This window comes from Myotis yumanensis, unplaced genomic scaffold (assembly GCF_028538775.1).
Source record: "Myotis yumanensis isolate MYYU_CA2020_CCGP unplaced genomic scaffold, mMyoYum1.0.hap1 SCAF_14, whole genome shotgun sequence".
Taxonomy (NCBI): domain Eukaryota; kingdom Metazoa; phylum Chordata; class Mammalia; order Chiroptera; family Vespertilionidae; genus Myotis; species Myotis yumanensis.
Window position 1 is genome coordinate 23,454,178 of NW_027223765.1, and position 17,702 is coordinate 23,471,879.

General features: G+C 45.3%; 1 protein-coding gene across 2 annotated transcripts in view; it reads right to left on the reverse strand.

The window, feature by feature from the left end:
- Positions 1-4,763: 4,763 nt before the first annotated feature.
- Positions 4,764-17,702, reverse strand: part of GALNT15 (polypeptide N-acetylgalactosaminyltransferase 15) — a 31,159-nt gene continuing 18,220 nt past the window's right edge. The window contains exons 5-11 of one of the 2 annotated variants that reach the window (XR_011473678.1): positions 16,109-16,226; positions 14,020-14,214; positions 11,314-11,445; positions 10,837-10,941; positions 10,527-10,666; positions 8,666-8,809; positions 6,707-6,794 (exon numbers count right to left, since the gene is read on the reverse strand). Coding sequence is in view for 1 of the 2 variants with exons in the window: in XM_070433356.1 (XP_070289457.1) it covers positions 6,648-6,794; positions 8,666-8,809; positions 10,837-10,941; positions 11,314-11,445; positions 14,020-14,214; positions 16,109-16,226 (841 nt within the window). In the remaining variant the exon portion in view is untranslated. Of the gene's footprint in view, positions 6,795-8,665; positions 8,810-10,526; positions 10,667-10,836; positions 10,942-11,313; positions 11,446-14,019; positions 14,215-16,108; positions 16,227-17,702 lie in introns of both variants that reach the window. The other variant, XM_070433356.1, reaches the window with a different exon arrangement.

Sequence of the window (17,702 nt, forward strand, 5' to 3'; positions counted from 1 at the left end):
GCCTGTTTCTTAGTTTGGAATATAATTCCATCATAAGCCATGTTGAATACAATGTAGGACAAGGGTCATCTTAAGGCAACCTGTGTCACGTTTCTATCTGGATCACACCTGTTAGGCTAGGGCCAGCTGGGTAAGGAGGCTATGCAAGGAAGTGGCAGATGGGCTGGAGGAGGGTGCCGGAGGCCTGGTCAACTGGGAGGCTGTTTCCCAAACCAATCTGTGAGGGGATGTCATGGTCAGGGACTCTACTACCAGTCAAACCAACTCACCACCTAGAGCTTTCTACAAGGGGAGTAGTCAAGGATATTCTCAAAGTGTGGACTGGGAAGGAAAATAACTTTCCCAGTGAACACTAAGAACAGGAGCTTCTCATTATTGAGCATCTGCCCAACGTGGGGGAAAATAAGATCTCTCAAAATAAAAGTCGATAGGCCTCAACTGTGGCTTCCACCTGGGTACTCAGAGCTAGGGAGCTGCTTGTCCCTGGTGTATGGTGAAGGCTCACTCTACAATGACAAGTGGGGTCAGCAGTGTGGAGAGTAGAGCAACAGGATGCCAAGTGGAGATGGGGTTGGACAGCTTTGGCACTGTCCCTGAGTGTGGGGAGGAGAAGTGCCTCCGGCTATCGTTTTATTTGGAGCCAGCCTCAGACATACCAATACTGACACTTGAAGGGCATGATTGGGCTGGCAGCCTCAAAGATAGACTGTACCAGGCAGGAGGCACCTCTCGCTTTGGCCTCCAAACATGTTTTATGGGCTCATGTTGGCTTAGGCACACAGGAGTGAGGTCTGCTGGCCTGGTACAGCCCTGGCCTCAAGCTATGCCGTTGGAAGTCTCTCTACTTGGCTTGACTCTTACTGTTTATACTTTGGAATCTGGCTAAATTGAAAGCCAGGGATCAGGGTTTATATAAATACACAGAAGTTGTTGCTCTTGCCACACGCAAGAGCCTATATCAGATTGTCCTCATATCCCAACTGTAAAAGAATTGTGTGGAGGGAGTGTGTGCATTGGCCTTTGTGTCTTCACCACAACAACATAAAAACTAGGATGTCACATTTCATCTCTTAGTGCAATGTAATCCCATAGGCTTGGCTAAAATGCTGAGAGTTACTCTACTAGTTAGCAGCCCGCCCTTCCATGTTGTTCTTATTGTAGCCTGTGGTCTCATTAAGAAAACCTTTTCTGCTCAACCTTTATTAACAGTGAAGGCCTGTGGATTCTGTGTCTCCAAAATAAAAAGGCTATGGGCTACAGTGTCAACATTTTACATTTTGATTTTTTAAATGATTTATTTTTTGTTTATTCCTATTTCTTTCTTAAAAGGATTAGAATGTGTTTACAATGAGAACATTATTATAATATATTATGTACAGGGTGTCCCCAAAATATGTATGCACACTTTAACAGCTGATAGCTCAATTTTGAAAATAAAATGTACTTTAATAAACACTGCCTTTATAATTATTCAAAATGTTTATATACTTTTTGGGGACACCCTATATATTATATTATATTATATTATATTATATATATATTGGTTCCCTCTTTTGTTTTTCTTTGCTTTTTGTTATTTATATTAAAGAAACAGTATTTTTCTATTTTTTCAAGCTTAAAGTTTCTTTGGTAATACTGTTCTGTTTGTTTTTAAAGAATCTGTAATATTTATCTCTTTCTGCAGTTGGGCCAAATATTCTAGTCCAGGAAGTAGCAAACTATGGCTGTGGGACAAATCTGGCCAGCCACCTGGTTTTGTAAATAAAGTTTTATTGCAACACTGCTGTGCTCATTTGTTTATTATTGTCCATGGCTGCCTTTGTGTTATAAGTGTAGAGTTGAGTTGCTGTGACAGAAACTGTAGGGCCACAAAGCCAAAAATATTTTACTATGTAGTCCTTTATAGAAAATGTTTACTGACCTCTACTCTAGTTCATAGTCAGTATAATTCTAAAATATTATCTCACCCAAGTGAATTTATCCTGATTGGCACTGTGTGATGGTGTGTAGCAAGATGCATTCTCAAGCCAGCTCCTTCTATGAATGATTAGAACTAAATCCCACAGTAAACTCTGGAAATGGTGTAGAACATGCACCTCAGAGTTATCCTACCAGAGAAATGAGAGAGCTGAGATATTTTTATACCAACTCTTGTCAGTCATTGATTGAAGGCTGCTCCTGCAGGTGACTTTCAAGGCACGTCTGGCCTGCCCACATCTTAAAGCAGCCTTCTTTGGCTATGGGAAAAATCCTCAGGCAAAAAAATGTAGATACTGACAGCTGGAAAGGAAGTTCTCTAGGAGCCACTAAAGCTTTAAGACCAGAGGGGGTGGGCTGGCGAGAACACTGTGTCACAGACTCTGGCGTTGAAGGGTGAACTTGAAATCCCTTTCGAAATTGTCCTTTAACTTTACTGTAGGATTTAAGTTAAGGATTAATAGAATCATATTTTGGGCTTTGGCAGGATTTGTTTTCTAATCATCTCGTCTCATGTTTGGCTCTTAGATGTGTCTATTTTCAGGTCCTAACCCATCTCCAGAGGGTTCCCTATATCTGCCTCTATGTGTATCCTCAATATAGGGCCATCTGCCTGCCAGGGCTCCAGCTGCCTCCTCAAAACCAGAGCCATATTCCCACCACTACCAGCAGCACCTCTAGTAGCCCTCTCATCCCACATCCACATTAAATGGCATTCCTGTGCCTTCGTATTATGGATTCTACCAGGAGAGGAGCTGAGGCTGAGAAGAGCTGAGAATTCAAGCAATTAATTGACTTGCTCAGTGCTCCAAATAGCCTCTGGAGAAACTGATGCTGTTAATTCCATCAATATTGGCCAACTGGACTTGGTAATGGAAGGTCATAGAGGGCCAGCTAGAGGAAGAGTGAGAGTGCAATGAAAGACACAACAAGAACATGGATGCTGGAGAAAAAGCTTTTTCTTTTTTTTTTTTTTTAATATATTTTATTGATTTTTTACAGAGAGGAAGGGAGAGAGATAGAGAGTCAGAAACATCGATGAGAGAGAAACATCGATCAGCTGCCTCCTGCACATCTCCCACCGGGGATGTGCCCGCAACCCAGGTACATGCCCTTGACCGGAATTGAACCCGGGACCCTTCAGTCCGCAGGCCGACGCTCTATCCACTGAGCCAAACCGGTTTTGGTGAAAAAGCTTTTTCTAAAATATATATCTTTATTGATTTCAGAGAGGAAGGGAGTGGGAGAGAGAGATCGAAACATCAATGATAGAGAATCATTGATCAGCTGCCTCCTGCACGCCCACACTGAGGATCGAGCCCGCAACCTGGGTATGTGCCCTGACAGGGAATCGAACTGTGACCTTCTGGTTCATAGGTCAACGCTCAACCACTGAGCAAATGCCAGCCAGACTCAAACTTTAATTTTCAAAGGTGAGTCTGATCTGTTAGGTCTGAGCTTGCAAACTATCACGCTAGGGGAGAAGTGATCGTGATGACTGTTTTTAAGCCAAATGAAGTCAGGCAAGCTGCTTATATGCTGCGATAGCATAGTGTATTGGTATTACATAGATCTCTTGGTGATGAGGAAATATAAGCATCCCAGACCAATGGAAAGAACTACCACACCAGCAAAGATCCTCACAGTGTTAAAACAGAGCTAGGGACACACTTCTATATCCAAAAAAACGCATTTCATGGAAGGGGTTGAAACTGGCAAGGAGATTGGAAGATCTATTGTTTACACAGAAATAGCAGAGGGTTCTAGAATCCTGGAAATATCACCTCTTTGGCTATTGTGCTTAGCATCATCATTGAAATATGTCTGAATCAAGGCATTTTAATAATCAGGGCAGGGCTGGTAGGTGCTTTGGGGTTTTGTCAAAAGTGGTCACAAGTTGCATTTCAAAAAGAGCTTTTAAAGAACAATCATTGAGAGTATACACAATGTGTAGCGTGGAGCCCATCAGGGCAGCCCTGTGTCAGTGGGTTGCCTTTGTCTAGATTTAGTGACTGCTCATGGGTCACTTGGTGGCCAACTGGCTTTTTATCATGGCCTTTCAGTAGAAAATGGAATCCCATCAAAATGACCTCTGATAATGTCCAGTTCTGGTGCAGAGATGTCCATCATCATGGACCTGGGGGACTTTGATGTCTATAGGAGTTGGAATTCTGAGTTGGCTGGTAGGATCAACGGCATTGAGACTAAAGAGGAAATAGCTCAGGGCCCCTCCAGGTATGACATTTGCTTTCACTGTTGTGAAATAGCATAAAGACTATTGGACTCTAGACCGCTGGCTGAATACTTCTCTCTGTCTTCCCTATGGGATACTTAATAATGGCAAACTTGGCAGTGATGGTGATGAATTCAATCTTAAAAAAAAAATAACACACTTTAATCATAAAATTCAGGGGGACACATGAAGATCGAACTAGAGAATCAAATCTTCTAACTGCCAGGTTTCTCTACTTTTAAATTGATTTTTTGGACAAAATCAGAACTGAGCCCATAAAGAAGAGAATTTGAACACTCGGTTACACTATGGGGAAAGCTTGAATTTCTTTTAGAACTGAATGGAGGCATCTGTTTTGTTTAAATTAAGGGTCTGTAAGTACCAGTCAGGGACCAAGTTGACATCCATTCCTGTAATAAAGTAATAAATCATGGGGATGGTTAAGGAAGCAAGAAACACCACATTCTTCCTTTGCTTAACCAATTAAGCAATAAGCCATCTGGGTCTTTCTGTTAATTACTGTCAAACACAACTTATTCAATTGAATTCAGCCTTTTATTTAATTATATTAATTCATTCCAGCAACTTCAAATACCCACAGTACCAATAATAAAGTTCCTTTAAAAAAATAAAGGTCTTGTTTAATTTTTTTCAATCATTAATACCCTTTACAAGCTAATAATACCCTTTATTAGCTTGGTCTCCACCTCAAGATATAAGAGGAATTCATTTTAAATATAGACAAGCCTGAAAGAAGAAGACGATGGCTGAGATTTCTTCTCTTGATGGGAGGATGGACTTATGTAGATCAGTGCTATCCAATAGAACTGTTTGCAATGATAAAATGTTCTATATCTGTGCTCTCTAAAACAGTTGCCCCTAGCCACATGAGACTATTGAGCACTTGAAATGTGACCAATACAACTGAAGAGCTGAGTTGACATTTTCTTTCATTTTAATGTATTTACAAATAGATAGCCACAGGTGGCTAGTAGCTACTAGCACAGGTCTAAAGTACCTTCTAAGGAAGGAGAAACGCAGTGAGTGATTCATTGACTTAAGTAGGAGAAGGAATACATAATTATGATAGGCATTGTTTAGAAACCCTCGCTTCCTATCTAGTTTTCCTTATTTGAAACACACTGCATTCTGAAGCAGCCCAAAGGAGACCAGCATCTTTGAGGGGAGGTTTCTAAGCTGAGGCATGTGAAGAGGGAACTCTATCTGGAGGAGAAATGGGCATGAATGGTGTCTTCTGAATAGCAGAACCAACCCCACTCATCAACTCGTATGGTCACACTAGGCCGGGTCACAGCAAGGAGAACCAGTGATTCTGGTCTAGTGGAGGTGTGTTCCTCCCACAGTTGTCAATGTTCAATCTATGGGCATGCTTAGGGGTCCCAGACAGTTCCTACAGGCCCAGAAATGGCTCTATCACCACCACCCCCCATAAACATTAACACCCAACTCTGGCTCCTCTCATAAGAATTTTGGCTCAGACACTGGTATTTCCCCTCAGAGAGGTTTGCTTCTTTGCAAAGGTTGCTATTTCTGATCCAGGCAATACAAACCCTGTAACAGAGCATCGGGAAAGTTTCTCAAGTGTATGTACTTTTGTTCATGGGAATCCTCAGTCTGAGCTGACCCTTCTAAAGACCAATGAGTAAAGAGAAGTATATTGCATGGGAATCTGGTTGTGGTTCACCAAATTGGGAAAGGGCTAGGGCAGGGTGAATGGAGGTAGAAAGTTCTGAGAAAATTCTCATTAACATGAAAACATCCTATCCTAGGTTTGCTGCTTTTCAGCTGCTAGGCTGAGCTGGAGGTCTGGTTCAAAGCTCTCTTCTATCTTCTCTCCAATCCTGCTATTCTCTCCGTAGCTTCCCTTCCTTCTTCTGAACTAGGGCTCAACCAGGAAACATGAAATTTCCCTGTCCTAATAGGCTTAATCCAGAGTTTTTTGTATGCCAGGCCATATGCTCTCTTTACACTTTAATTTCCATAGTTGGTTACACAGACAATCCAAGGTAAGGCCATTTGAAATAAATTGATCAATTGGATTTATGTATCCTGGAAGTGCTAGCAGAGAATGTCCAGGCCTCTCTTCTTAGAGATAAAAGCAATTATTACATACATGCCCAATGAAGAAAATGAAGAATCTTCTGTACTATGTAATGATCATCTACCAGTGATGAAGACAATGTGTGTGTGTGTGTGTGTGTGTGTATTTTGTTTTCTTTTGCAAAAATAGCCAGCAGTCAATGGCATAGGTGTGAGAAGGGAAAGACTTTCTACACTCATTCATGGAGCCTTCTTCTCTGCTATCACAAGGAGTACAAACACAGAGGATGTGCTTCATGGGATACACATGCTTTCTTAGCTCTCTTGTCACTGAACTGTGAGGACCAATCTTCTCTTTTCCTTCAGACACTGGCATTCATCGTTCATCCACAGCGTGGACATTGTCAAATTGCCACAGCTGGCTGGCTTTTCCATCACACTGACGCAAGTACAAATCCTTATTGTTTTCCTGCACCACAGCTTCCATGCATTTCCCAGAAAGAATGTGAACAATCATTCCATTCTGAAAAGTGAGAAGGGGAAAAAAAGAAAAACCAGTCAGTCCCCCTCCGTCAGTCAGCAAAGAAGGAAATTTCTAAGTTTTATACTAATCATCTATAATAATAAAAGTATAATATGCTAATTAGACCAGACGTCCTTCTGGCTGCGAGGGAAGCCTGGGTCCGGGTCCTAGGTGCCAGAGGGAAGCCGGTGCTGGCGGCAGGGAGGGGGGCGGGGGGAGGAAGGCCTACTCTTACAGGAATTTCGTGCATTGGGCCTCTAGTTAAGAGAATAATAGAGGTAATGCAAACTGGCCTGGTGAGGAATTATAGTATTTTGGTGAAAATGTAGTACAATTCAGGTAGTTCTGAAATGTAGATATTATTCAGAGCCTTGGGCCTTTAATTTAGTTATCTTTACTGTGGTTGGGTAATTATACCATATCTTAGAGTGTTCTGGTTAGTGGAATGCTCAGTGTAAAAAGTATGTTCAGTCTTTATGTTGTATTGGTGATATTCATTGTTATCAGTGACTTGTAAATTTCTACTTTCAAAATGATTTAATTTAATCTGTCCTATTAATCCTGCAATTTAGTACTGCTGCCACCAGGTTGCAGTAGAGAGTAAGGCTTTAAGGATATACTGAAGGCCTAAGTCAGCCGTATTTGAAAGACTATCTCAAATCTACCAAATTTAATACTGAATCTAGCTATGCCCTTCACAAGGAAAAATCAATGTCTTTATGAAAACTTAAACATCCTTAACCAGCAATCCTAATAATGTCCATTTATTTATTATTTATGTAGTTTTTAGATATAATTCACATATCATAATATTCATTCTTTTAAAGTATACAACTTGGTGGTTTTTAGTAAACTCACAGAGTATATGCAACCATCGCCACTATCTAATTCCAGAGCATTTTCATCACTGTGAAAAGAACTGCTATTCATTAGCATTCTTTCCCAATTCCTCCTTCCTTCCAGCCACTAGAAATCACCAATATGCTTCCTCTATTTATGGACTTGCCTATTCTGGACATTTCCTATAAATGCAATCACGTAATATGTGGCCTTTAGTGACTGGCATCTTTCACTTTGCATCATCTTTTCAAGGTTCATTCTCAACAGCTTATTGTGCGTTCAGCCTACGTTTCCAACATATGATATTCTTCTTTAAGAATACTGATGCATAGAGTTCTGTTTATTTTACCCTCTTTGTTCCCAAGAAGAAGTTGAAGGAAATAAAGAGGATGTGCGTATTTATTTCCATGTTTGTATATTTATACCCTAACGTGTTCCAAAAAGGATGCGAGGTGGAGAGAAAGCTGTGTGTGAATACTTCATGTTGATACTGTCACCTTCCTGTCCTAATTCTGTATGGGGGACCCATGCACTCTCCCTCAGTACTTACATTTTATTTATTTCCTCTTTTTATTTTGAAGCATAACTTCTGAAAAGGATCTAGAACTTCTCTTTAATCAAAGTCTTAATAAAATGATGACATGCCCACCGTGGAATTTGAAAAGGAAGAAAGTGATGCCTATATCGATATCTATGTTGGCGGTGGACGAGGGGAGAACCTTTCCATTCTAAAAGCCCCCTCACAAGGTGGTGGACTGCTGCTATCATGCACTCCATGGTCCTACTTGTGAGCTGAGCTAATAAACTTCAAAAGGGGAAGCTGTACAGAAACATGGCAAATTAGTACATTTCAAGTACATACCCAACATTTCTGCAAAGTTGGCTTTACCTCCCCGGGGGTCTTCGTGCCAAGCATTTAATTTAAGCAATGGAGGCACAGGTCTGAATGGTAATACTTGACCTCTTGGAAGAGCTTGGGACGTAATGCTGACCACCGGCACCGCCAAGCTCTTTCTGAATGGACTACTTACCTCCTGGAAGTCCCAGTGCTGCTGGTGGATGGCAGGGCCTTCCGCGGTGCAGTTCTGAAGAATCACCTGCTCTCGCCTGACATCGAAGCACAGGTGCTGTGGGCTTCCAAAGTGGATCTCGTTCCTGCCGGTGTGCTCCAGGTGCTGGGAGAGAGGGAGCAGGTGTTAGCACAGCCAGCAGGACATGTTCTTTCTCCAAAGCTGGAGGTGAGGGAAGCAGAGCTCACAATAGAGCTGAGGTCTAGGGGCAATCTTCAGGCATTGGGAAGGGAGGTGTGTGGAGTCATCAGTCTCACTATCTGAACCAATCTTTGGGTTAGGGGTTGATCCTGCCCTCTGTACGGCAACCACAGATGTAACCTACAAAGGTTAAGAACCACAACCAGGGAGTAGACAAGTCACTAGACCAGGGGTGGGCAAACTTTTTGATTCTAGGGCCACAATGGGTTCTTAAACTGGACCGGAGGGCCGGAACAAAAGCATGGATGGAGTGTTTGTGTGAACTAATATAAATTCAAAGTAAACATCATTACATAAAAGGGTACGGTCTTTTTTTTTTTTTTTAGTTTTATTCATTTCAAACGGGCCGGAACCGGCCCTCGGGCCGTAGTTTGCCCACGGCTGCACTAGACTGACCCATCCTTCCTGGGCATGGATTTTGACCAGGTGCCACCTGGATTTCTCAGTGTGGATTTCAAAAAGCCTGACCTGTGATGGGCTATATATATACCCATGAGCAACACCCCTAGTTCAAGGCCGGGCCCCTCCCTCTGGGTAGCATGCCGGCCAGTCATGCTCAGCATTTCTCTTTGGATGTCTGTTGGGCCATAACATTTTGTTGTCTCAGGGCAGCCCTACTCCTCTTGGGTTCTGAGGACTCCAGCCACACCGAAGAGTGGGGCCTCGGGCAATCTATGGAGTTGGTCTTCAATGCTGTCTCTGGTCCCTCCCCACACACATCTTCCAAGCCTCTATTCCAGGGAGAGGCTCCTGCCAGCCCTGGCACCCCAGGAGAACTGATGTGCTGCCTCCCTCCTCTCCCCAGGGGCATTTGTACTCTCTGCTTCCTTCTCTCTGTGCAAGCCTCCTCCCTGTGGCAGGAATTTCACAAACCAAATTGCTCCGAGCATGGGAAATGTTCTGAATGAGGCCAGTGCTCTTGCAAGCCAATGACTCCATCTGTTCTGTGAGTAAGTCTTCTTCTGGCAAGAGGAGCATCTGGTCACCAGAGGACATGAGGCCTGTCTGCTCCAGATCCAGCCCTCCCTCCCCTACACACACACACACACACACACACACACACACACTCACACACACACACACACTCACACACACACACACACACACACACGCACACACCAGGCTCCCGTGGTGCCCTAAACATATCAGCTCTCACAGATCCCCATGAAATACCGGGGACACACAGCACATCTCCTCTGGGCAGGATTCAGCATCAGAGAACTTGCGACCTAAGACTACGAGTCATGAGTCACGGGTCTGAGGCACCATTGCAACACTTGTCAGTGTTGCTGAGCCTACAGCCCCACTCGGGTGACCCACTTTCCCCACTTCAGGTGCTAGTTGGCTAATGATCTCATCGTGCCCTGGTGGGAATTTGCCTGCGTATAGCTTTGCTTTGACCTCTGATTATAGTTTTTAATTTTAATAGGGAGCTTTTCCATAAATGCTGGATTTCAAGTGTCTTTGAGAATGTTGGATGACCTAATAATACTGGACCCAGTTTCAGACAAAACAGAACCTTTTATTGAGGTGGGGCAGGTGCAGCTGTCCTTTCATATGGGCATGTGCTCCTCGTCACAACAGCCTCTATCTACCCAGCTCAAGGTACTCATGTCTTTACCTTTCTGAACCCTGGATGTCCACCATCTGAGCCTCAGTTTCCTCATCTGTCAGATAAAAGCATTGGTTCAACAGCCTCTCCATTTCCCTTGAGCTCAGATTCTTGCATTCTCTGATGATGGTCCATGTCTCTGTTTGCAGCTGGGGGTGGGGTAAGCAGGGCTGGGCTGGGTCATCACGTGGGGGGACTGAGAGCCATCAAGGGATATAGACCACTGAAAGGAGATGCTCCAAAGAGAAGTGAGGGGCCCCTGGGAAAGACCACTTATAGGTCTTCCCTGATCACTACCCTGAGAACTCTGACCACCCACCTGTTGCCGCCGGCTGTCACTGCAAGGAGCCAGCATCATGGCACAGCCCAGGAGGTCCCCTTCTGCCTGGCAGTCTGCACAGAAGCCAAGTCCGGTGTTGTGGAGCTGAAAGTGGACATCCATACGGAAGTGAATCTTGCCCTCCATGCAAGAAACCCTCTGTCAGACGCCATTTCTCTCCTTCACTCTCTGGAGTGTAGCTCAAGGTGCCATGTTCAGGCCACAAGCTGAAGGCACTGATCCTAAGGGACAGGCCTCCTGAAGGAGGCAGGCGGCACCTGTCCTGGTGAGGGGCTCTGGGATGGGTTATGGGGCAATCCAGTCACCTCCCTCAGGGCAGGTATGGGAGCCTCTGAGGCCCTGCCGAGCTTGGGCTGGTTGGCCAGGGTCATGAAGACCATCGGAACATCCACATCCTGTCTTGGGAAGCAGCCCACCCCTCCGCTTCCTCCTCATCTTCCCTGGGTCATGCCTTGCCTTTCCAGAGAACCTGGGCCTGCGCTCGGATGGGTACAGCTCAGGGTAGATATTGGCCAGAAACCAGTGGAACGTTCGGCAACCCAGTCTCCTTTGCAGCTGCAGGCGTTCTGTGCAGTCTGGCTTCTCAGCCTGGGGGAGGAGAAACACATGGCAGTGAGATAGAGAAATCTTGTTGTACATCAGAACTTACATGGTGGAGGAGGGATAGACGTGACTGAAGCTGGAGGATTGGGACAGAATGAGGAGACCAAGATCACAGCTCTCCGGGGCTGCAGACAGGGGAGAGGGTCATGTGTGAGGAGAAGAGGGTTTGGACAGGATAGGGTAGGCTGGATCTTCCCTAGAGACATCTGTGGAACCAGCAACATGGTAGGTGATGTCACTCCCTTCCCACAAGCCCTCACATCTCAGTCTACAAAGACAATGAGATCCATGCTTGATGACTTTTCTTAGGCAGCTGGCAAAATGTGAGGGGGTTTTAAACCTTAGGTTGGTGTGAACAACATCATGATAGGCCTCGTGGAGGCAGAGCCTGACCCAAAGGCGACTGAGGAGAACTAAGCTGGGATTCATGCAGTGAGGGTGGGGACAAGGGGAATTAACTTTCTTCCCCTCTAGATGCCCAATTTCCTCCATTAACAAATCATTTCCTTGGGCTACACTATCTTCCTTTTCTGAGATTCTCCTTTACAATACAGTTGTCCTAGGATGGATATCAAGGTAAGTCCTTAAGATTTTAGTATAAATTAGTGTTTTGGGCTATATTGATAAGATACAAAGAACCCTACCCAGAATTTTAGTACTAAATCCTGGATATTTTTAGGGAAGAGAGAAGTGCTAAGGAGAGAGTCAAAAGACCAAAAACAAACAAAAAGGGAGAGAGAATTATTTCTTGGGGTGAGGAGAAGAAAAGAGAGGGAGCTGAAATAGGAAGTCTGTGTCAGAGTTCTAACTTGATGGCCTCTAGCCTGGAAATTAGACTTTGATCTAATTGGCTATGTGAAGGGAATTTAGTTTGCTTTTACTCTTTCCCTCTCTTAGTCCTCAGATATAAATGTTGGGAAGAGTAGGATCTGAGTCTGCCATACAGAAGTGCTCCCTATATGCCTCTCAAAGTGTGACCCCCGAGCACCTGGTTCAGAAATGCCCAAGGAACTTGTTTAAAATGCACGTTCCTGGGCCCTGCCCCACAGCCTATGATTCCGTAGGTCAGGGCATTTAATCTGCATTCCACCATTTATCCACTTTGAGAACAACTTCTCTAAGTCAGGATTTTCTTGTTTATTCAGCATATTTACCCACCATTAAACCAAAGAGAACTGTCACTTTTTTCCTGTCAGGAAATACTGTAGGTTTTTTGATAGTTTCTTGGCATTCTTAGTGTCCATTTGAGTCCTCCCCAGCTCTTCTCCAGGGCTGGACTTTGCTAGTAAAGCAAGAACATTCCTTCATAAGAGTTTCATCACCTTCATCTTTCTTGGTGGTGAAACATACTGGCAAATCTACCCAAATCAAATGCGGATGCATGCTGACAGAAAACGTTCCCCTGTACACCATGTCTTACAGAGGAGAAAACCAGAGAATGTCAACTCCTTCAGCACCTTCAACTATACTTCCCTTTGCCATCTTGTGCCCATGATTTCCTGTGCATGTGGCTGGCCCCTAGCAGGCCCCTTATGCCCCACGTTCTTAGAGGGGAATGCAGAGGTATGTCTTTTGAAACCCTAGCCTTGTCTTTGGGTGCGTGGGATTTCTGTATCTCAAAATTCAAGGGAGGGTTTTGGGAGGGGGGAGGAGGGAGGCAGGAAAGGGGATGGAAGGATAGAAATCATTAGAGCAAAATTAATTTTTAGCTATTTAGATTTAAAGTAAATAAATGGATGCTATCAAACACCTTCAGGGAGGCAGTGATATTATTGAAATCTTGATATCAAAGTAAGCAATAGGACACTTCTAGAACATGAATTAATAGAAATTAATTTTTTTTAATGTCAGAAAAAAAGTTCTCCTAACTTACCAGTAGGAGGTGTCGTTCTTCTTATGAAAGTCATCAAAGGAACATTGATCAGAGAATGTACCACTCTCAGCAGTGTGGGCTGATGAGGGACTTGGGGGAGCTGTGACAGCACTTTTATGGGTCCTGAAAAATCTTACCTTTAAAGCCCCCACTCCCAGCACAGGAAACATTAATATGAACCCCTGTCCCACATGAAATAGCATTTGTGTCACTCCATAAGAATTAAGCTGAGTAACAGTTGACCAGTTGAAGAGACAATGTTTGTGGACTTCAATTCAATGTTTAAATTTTTTTCCCCTGTGGTTGTTTTGGATCTTTTGTGTCTATTTTTACAGCCTTGAGCACTTTGCCCAGCATGAAAAGGCCCTCTGAGACCTGTTCCATCCCTTACTCTCTTCCCAATTTCTCCTCTGGGCCCATGATGAAGGACCGCATCCCATAGATGTCATCCCACAGACACCAGGGGGTTCCAGGCCAAAACCAGTGGTAAAGCCCCAAGGAAATGCTGAGAGGGACAGCGGACAGCCGCACCAGGTGGAAGAGCCATTTGAGAGGGACAACTCGGGGGAAGCACAAGCCAGAAGCTTCTATTTTCCCTCTAGACAGGAGGAAGAGACACTCCCTGGCCCAGCCTCCGGCTGGCGGCCCTATGGTAGGCACAGAAGCCCCTGCCGGGCTCTCCTTACCTTGCTCAGGGCGAAGGCCTCTGGGCTGTGCCTGTAGAAGGTTTCTTTGAATGAGTCCAGCCAGGTCTCAGCAATGCGAACCTTGTTCAGCAGGGTGGCCTCCTGGTCAGGTGGGGAGTTAGCCTCCTGATTTTGGTAGATGTGCCCCACCCGAGAGCAGGGAAGGATTTCAACCGAGCCACCGCAAAGCCAGGCCTGCCACGAAAGGACAAAAGACACACCTCTGCACTCCACTCCAAGAACGTGGGGCATAGGGGCCTGCTAGGGGCCAGCCACATGCACAGGAAATCATGGACACAAGATGGCAAAGGGAAGTATAGTCGGCAGGGTGCAGCAGCGTTTCCAGGTGGAGTCCCGGGAAGTGATAAAATAGGAAGAATGGGCACAGTTGTCCTGGGATGGAACTGGTGGGGTGAGGGTGCCACACCCGTGCAACTAGTTGAATGCTCTCCCTTGAAACACACACATAGACTTGGCACTATATATATATATATATATATATATATATATATATATATATATATATATCCCAGTGCACTGATTCGTGCACATTGAAAGGAAATTAAGTAACCCGAGAACCGCTGCTGCCAAGTCACCATAGCTTGGCAGTAAACCAGATTTGGGGTCGACAGTGCCCCAGCAACAACAGAACCCACTGCAAAGGTGGAATCATGTAGCCCCCGAGGAATCGGGCTCCCTCCTCTCAGGTTCCGGGTTGCATCACCCAAGAACTGCTGCTGCCAAGTCACCGCAGCTCCTGCATTGAGCATCTGCCCCCTGGTGGTCAGTGCACATCATAGGTACTGGCTGGTTGGATGGTCTGGTGGTCGGACAGTCACTCAGCCTTTTATATATAGAGATTTGTTTTTTTATTGACTTCAGAAAGGAAGGGAGAGTGAGAGAGAGATAGAAACGTCAATGATGAGAGAATCATCGATCGGCTGCCTTCTGCATGCCCCCCAGCAGGGATGCAGCCTGCAACCTGGGCACATGTTCTTGACCGGAATCAAACCTGGGACCCTTTAGTCCGCAGGCCCACGCTCTATCCATTGAGCCAAACCGGCTAGGGCAGCACCCTATTCTTCAAAGGCTGCTTCCTCAGGGAAAAGGGGGTCCCTAGTGGCTCATGAAGTCTCCTGCTGCAAAGGCAAGGGAAACTATTGTGTGGCGATCAAAGCAAGCTTTCCTTAAACAGTCTCTCCTACTTCAGGAAGTCCCCTCTCCCTGCCCCTCCGCTGACTCTCACATCTACTCCCAAATGCCTAGAATTCGTTTGACAGGAAGCCTGCATTGCACACTTGGGGATAAAGGTGAAAATGAAAACATTCCTAGCAGAGGCAGCATATGAACTGAAACATACCGAGGCTGGGGTTCCCAGACTGTGTGCCCAGGTACCCCAGGATGCCCCAGCAAACTCAAAGGGCCCCTTCGTATAGTTTAAATGTTTGAGAGAAACATAGTGACATCTGTTGGATGTCCCACAAACTACAAGCTCGAGGTAATCCATGGTTTCAGCATTCTATCGCTGTACCTTTGATGGAGAATATCTTCACTGGGTTGGGTTTTCAGAAGTTGCTTTGATGAAAAAACAAATATCATGCTAACATCCATGTGGAACAGGGAATGAGGGTGGTGGTGTCTGGTCTGATGCCACGGTTAGGGAAGTGTGCAGTGTCCAGCGGGTGCTAAGTTGTTAGAACAGATACTTACTAAGTTGTTTGGACCAAACTACTCAATATACAGAATGCTTGGGGTTTGCTCTGGTCTGTGACTGCTGTGAAAATCACGGAGATGCTAAGGGTGCTGTGAACGGACAATGTAGGGGGATGTCTGCACTAAGGTGTAGATGACTGATAATACGCCCTATCTGGTGGGCAGGTTTGATAGTCAAGTTCATGGGGGAGGCTGGGGGCAAAATCAAGGTAGAGCATGAAAGATGGGGAAGGGGAAGACACGGGAGGCTTGATGCACCACGTATAATGACTACAATTTCTCTTTAGCCTCATCCCCAATCAGTGGCATTTCTATTGACTGCCTCCAACCTGTGACCACTCATGGCTCCTGGGTCCGCCCTTGGAGCAGGGCATACCTTGAGAGACAGTTCAAGGTTTCCACCACCACGCAGTGACATGAGAGGGTCATACGCTCCAGTGTTTTGGAAGTAATGTCTGTCCACGGCCACGACCCCGCCGGGCACCACAGGGCTCCTGGAGGGAGAAGACAGGAACAGACCACATCAGGGAGGCTTGCTGGGCTCCAGGGGCTGAGGGAGTTCATGCTTTTAATGCAAGACCGGAGCAAAACAACCATGTCAGAAACCCCAGTATTTTATGAAAAAAGAGCTGTGGTTGCCTGGGCCTTTTACTATTATACCATCCTCAGGTACTGCTCCTATAGGGCCACACCTGAGGATCCCCTGCCATATGGCTGGAGGCCCTCTGTTGAGACCTTTGGGAAGAAGGCCCTGGTTAAAATAATATGCCCTAAGGCAGGGAGCACTAGGCCTGGACAAAGGGCAATGGCCAGCTCTGTCCTCCTCTTTCTTCCCTCGCCCCTGCCCTCACCCATTCTGTTTGCTTCATGACCCATGACCATCCACCCCAATTCTAAGATAAATCCACCAGGCACTGTGGAAGTAGAGAGGTTCCGCCTACCCTGGAGGAAATACACATGACATTGAAATGTGTTGAATTTTTAAATGCTAGCTTAAACACAGGAAATTGGAAGCCCAGAGTAAGGGAATTAAGAGAACAATAAAATCTCCCAGAAAAGTATAAACAGGAAGAGGTGTAGCCAGAGGCTTTTGAATAAGTGTGTCCCTTCATTCAGGAACAATTTTTTTTTTTTAAATGGGACAAATATTCATGCAGCTAAACTCTGGATATGTCTCAAGATATATGACTCAAAGTTCAGATTTTATTTCATAACCAAGAAAATAGCATTACATTAACAAAACTTGGGTTATTAAAAATACTAAGTTATACCAGAATACTGAAAACCAGGATTGTATATTACTTGATACAGTTTCCAACTGTACCACTTAACTATTTGTAAGATCAGGGTTAATTCCTGGAGGAGAAGGGCCAGCGCTTGTTGTTTGGGGATCTGAGAGAGGCGGGCACCTTGCCTGCTTTCCATGTGGCTGCCCTGGGAGCCCAGCTACCCCTCACCACCCTCTGCCCCAGGAGACAGGCTCCAAGCAGCAGCATGGGGCACCGGCAGTGGTGGGTGCAGCTCCCTGAAAGCATGGGCTGTGGCATGGTGGCCAGGAGCGGATGAAGGATTTCAGCAGACACTGCGGGGAGGGTACAGGCTGTAGGGGGCCAGGCATGCCAACCCCACCCCAGAGGCCACGACCAGGGAAGGTGCATTGTGGTGAACACCCATGCAGGACAGCTTGAGCCGAGATGGGGCACTCCCTCCCCACCAGTGCTGACCCCACAGAAGCCTGGGGCTCAAATCAACTCTAGGGAAATAGGGAGAGGTGGTGATTGCACAATATTGTGAATACACTAAATGCTACTGAATTGTTCACTTTTTAAAAATTAATTTTATGCTATATGAATTTCAGCTCAATGAATTATTTTGTTACAAGGTGGATAGGGAGATATAGCTTGCTTCACCTGGCTCCCTCGGGAGACTTGCTCTCAGAACCCAGTGCAATGAGCTCATGGAGAAAATGG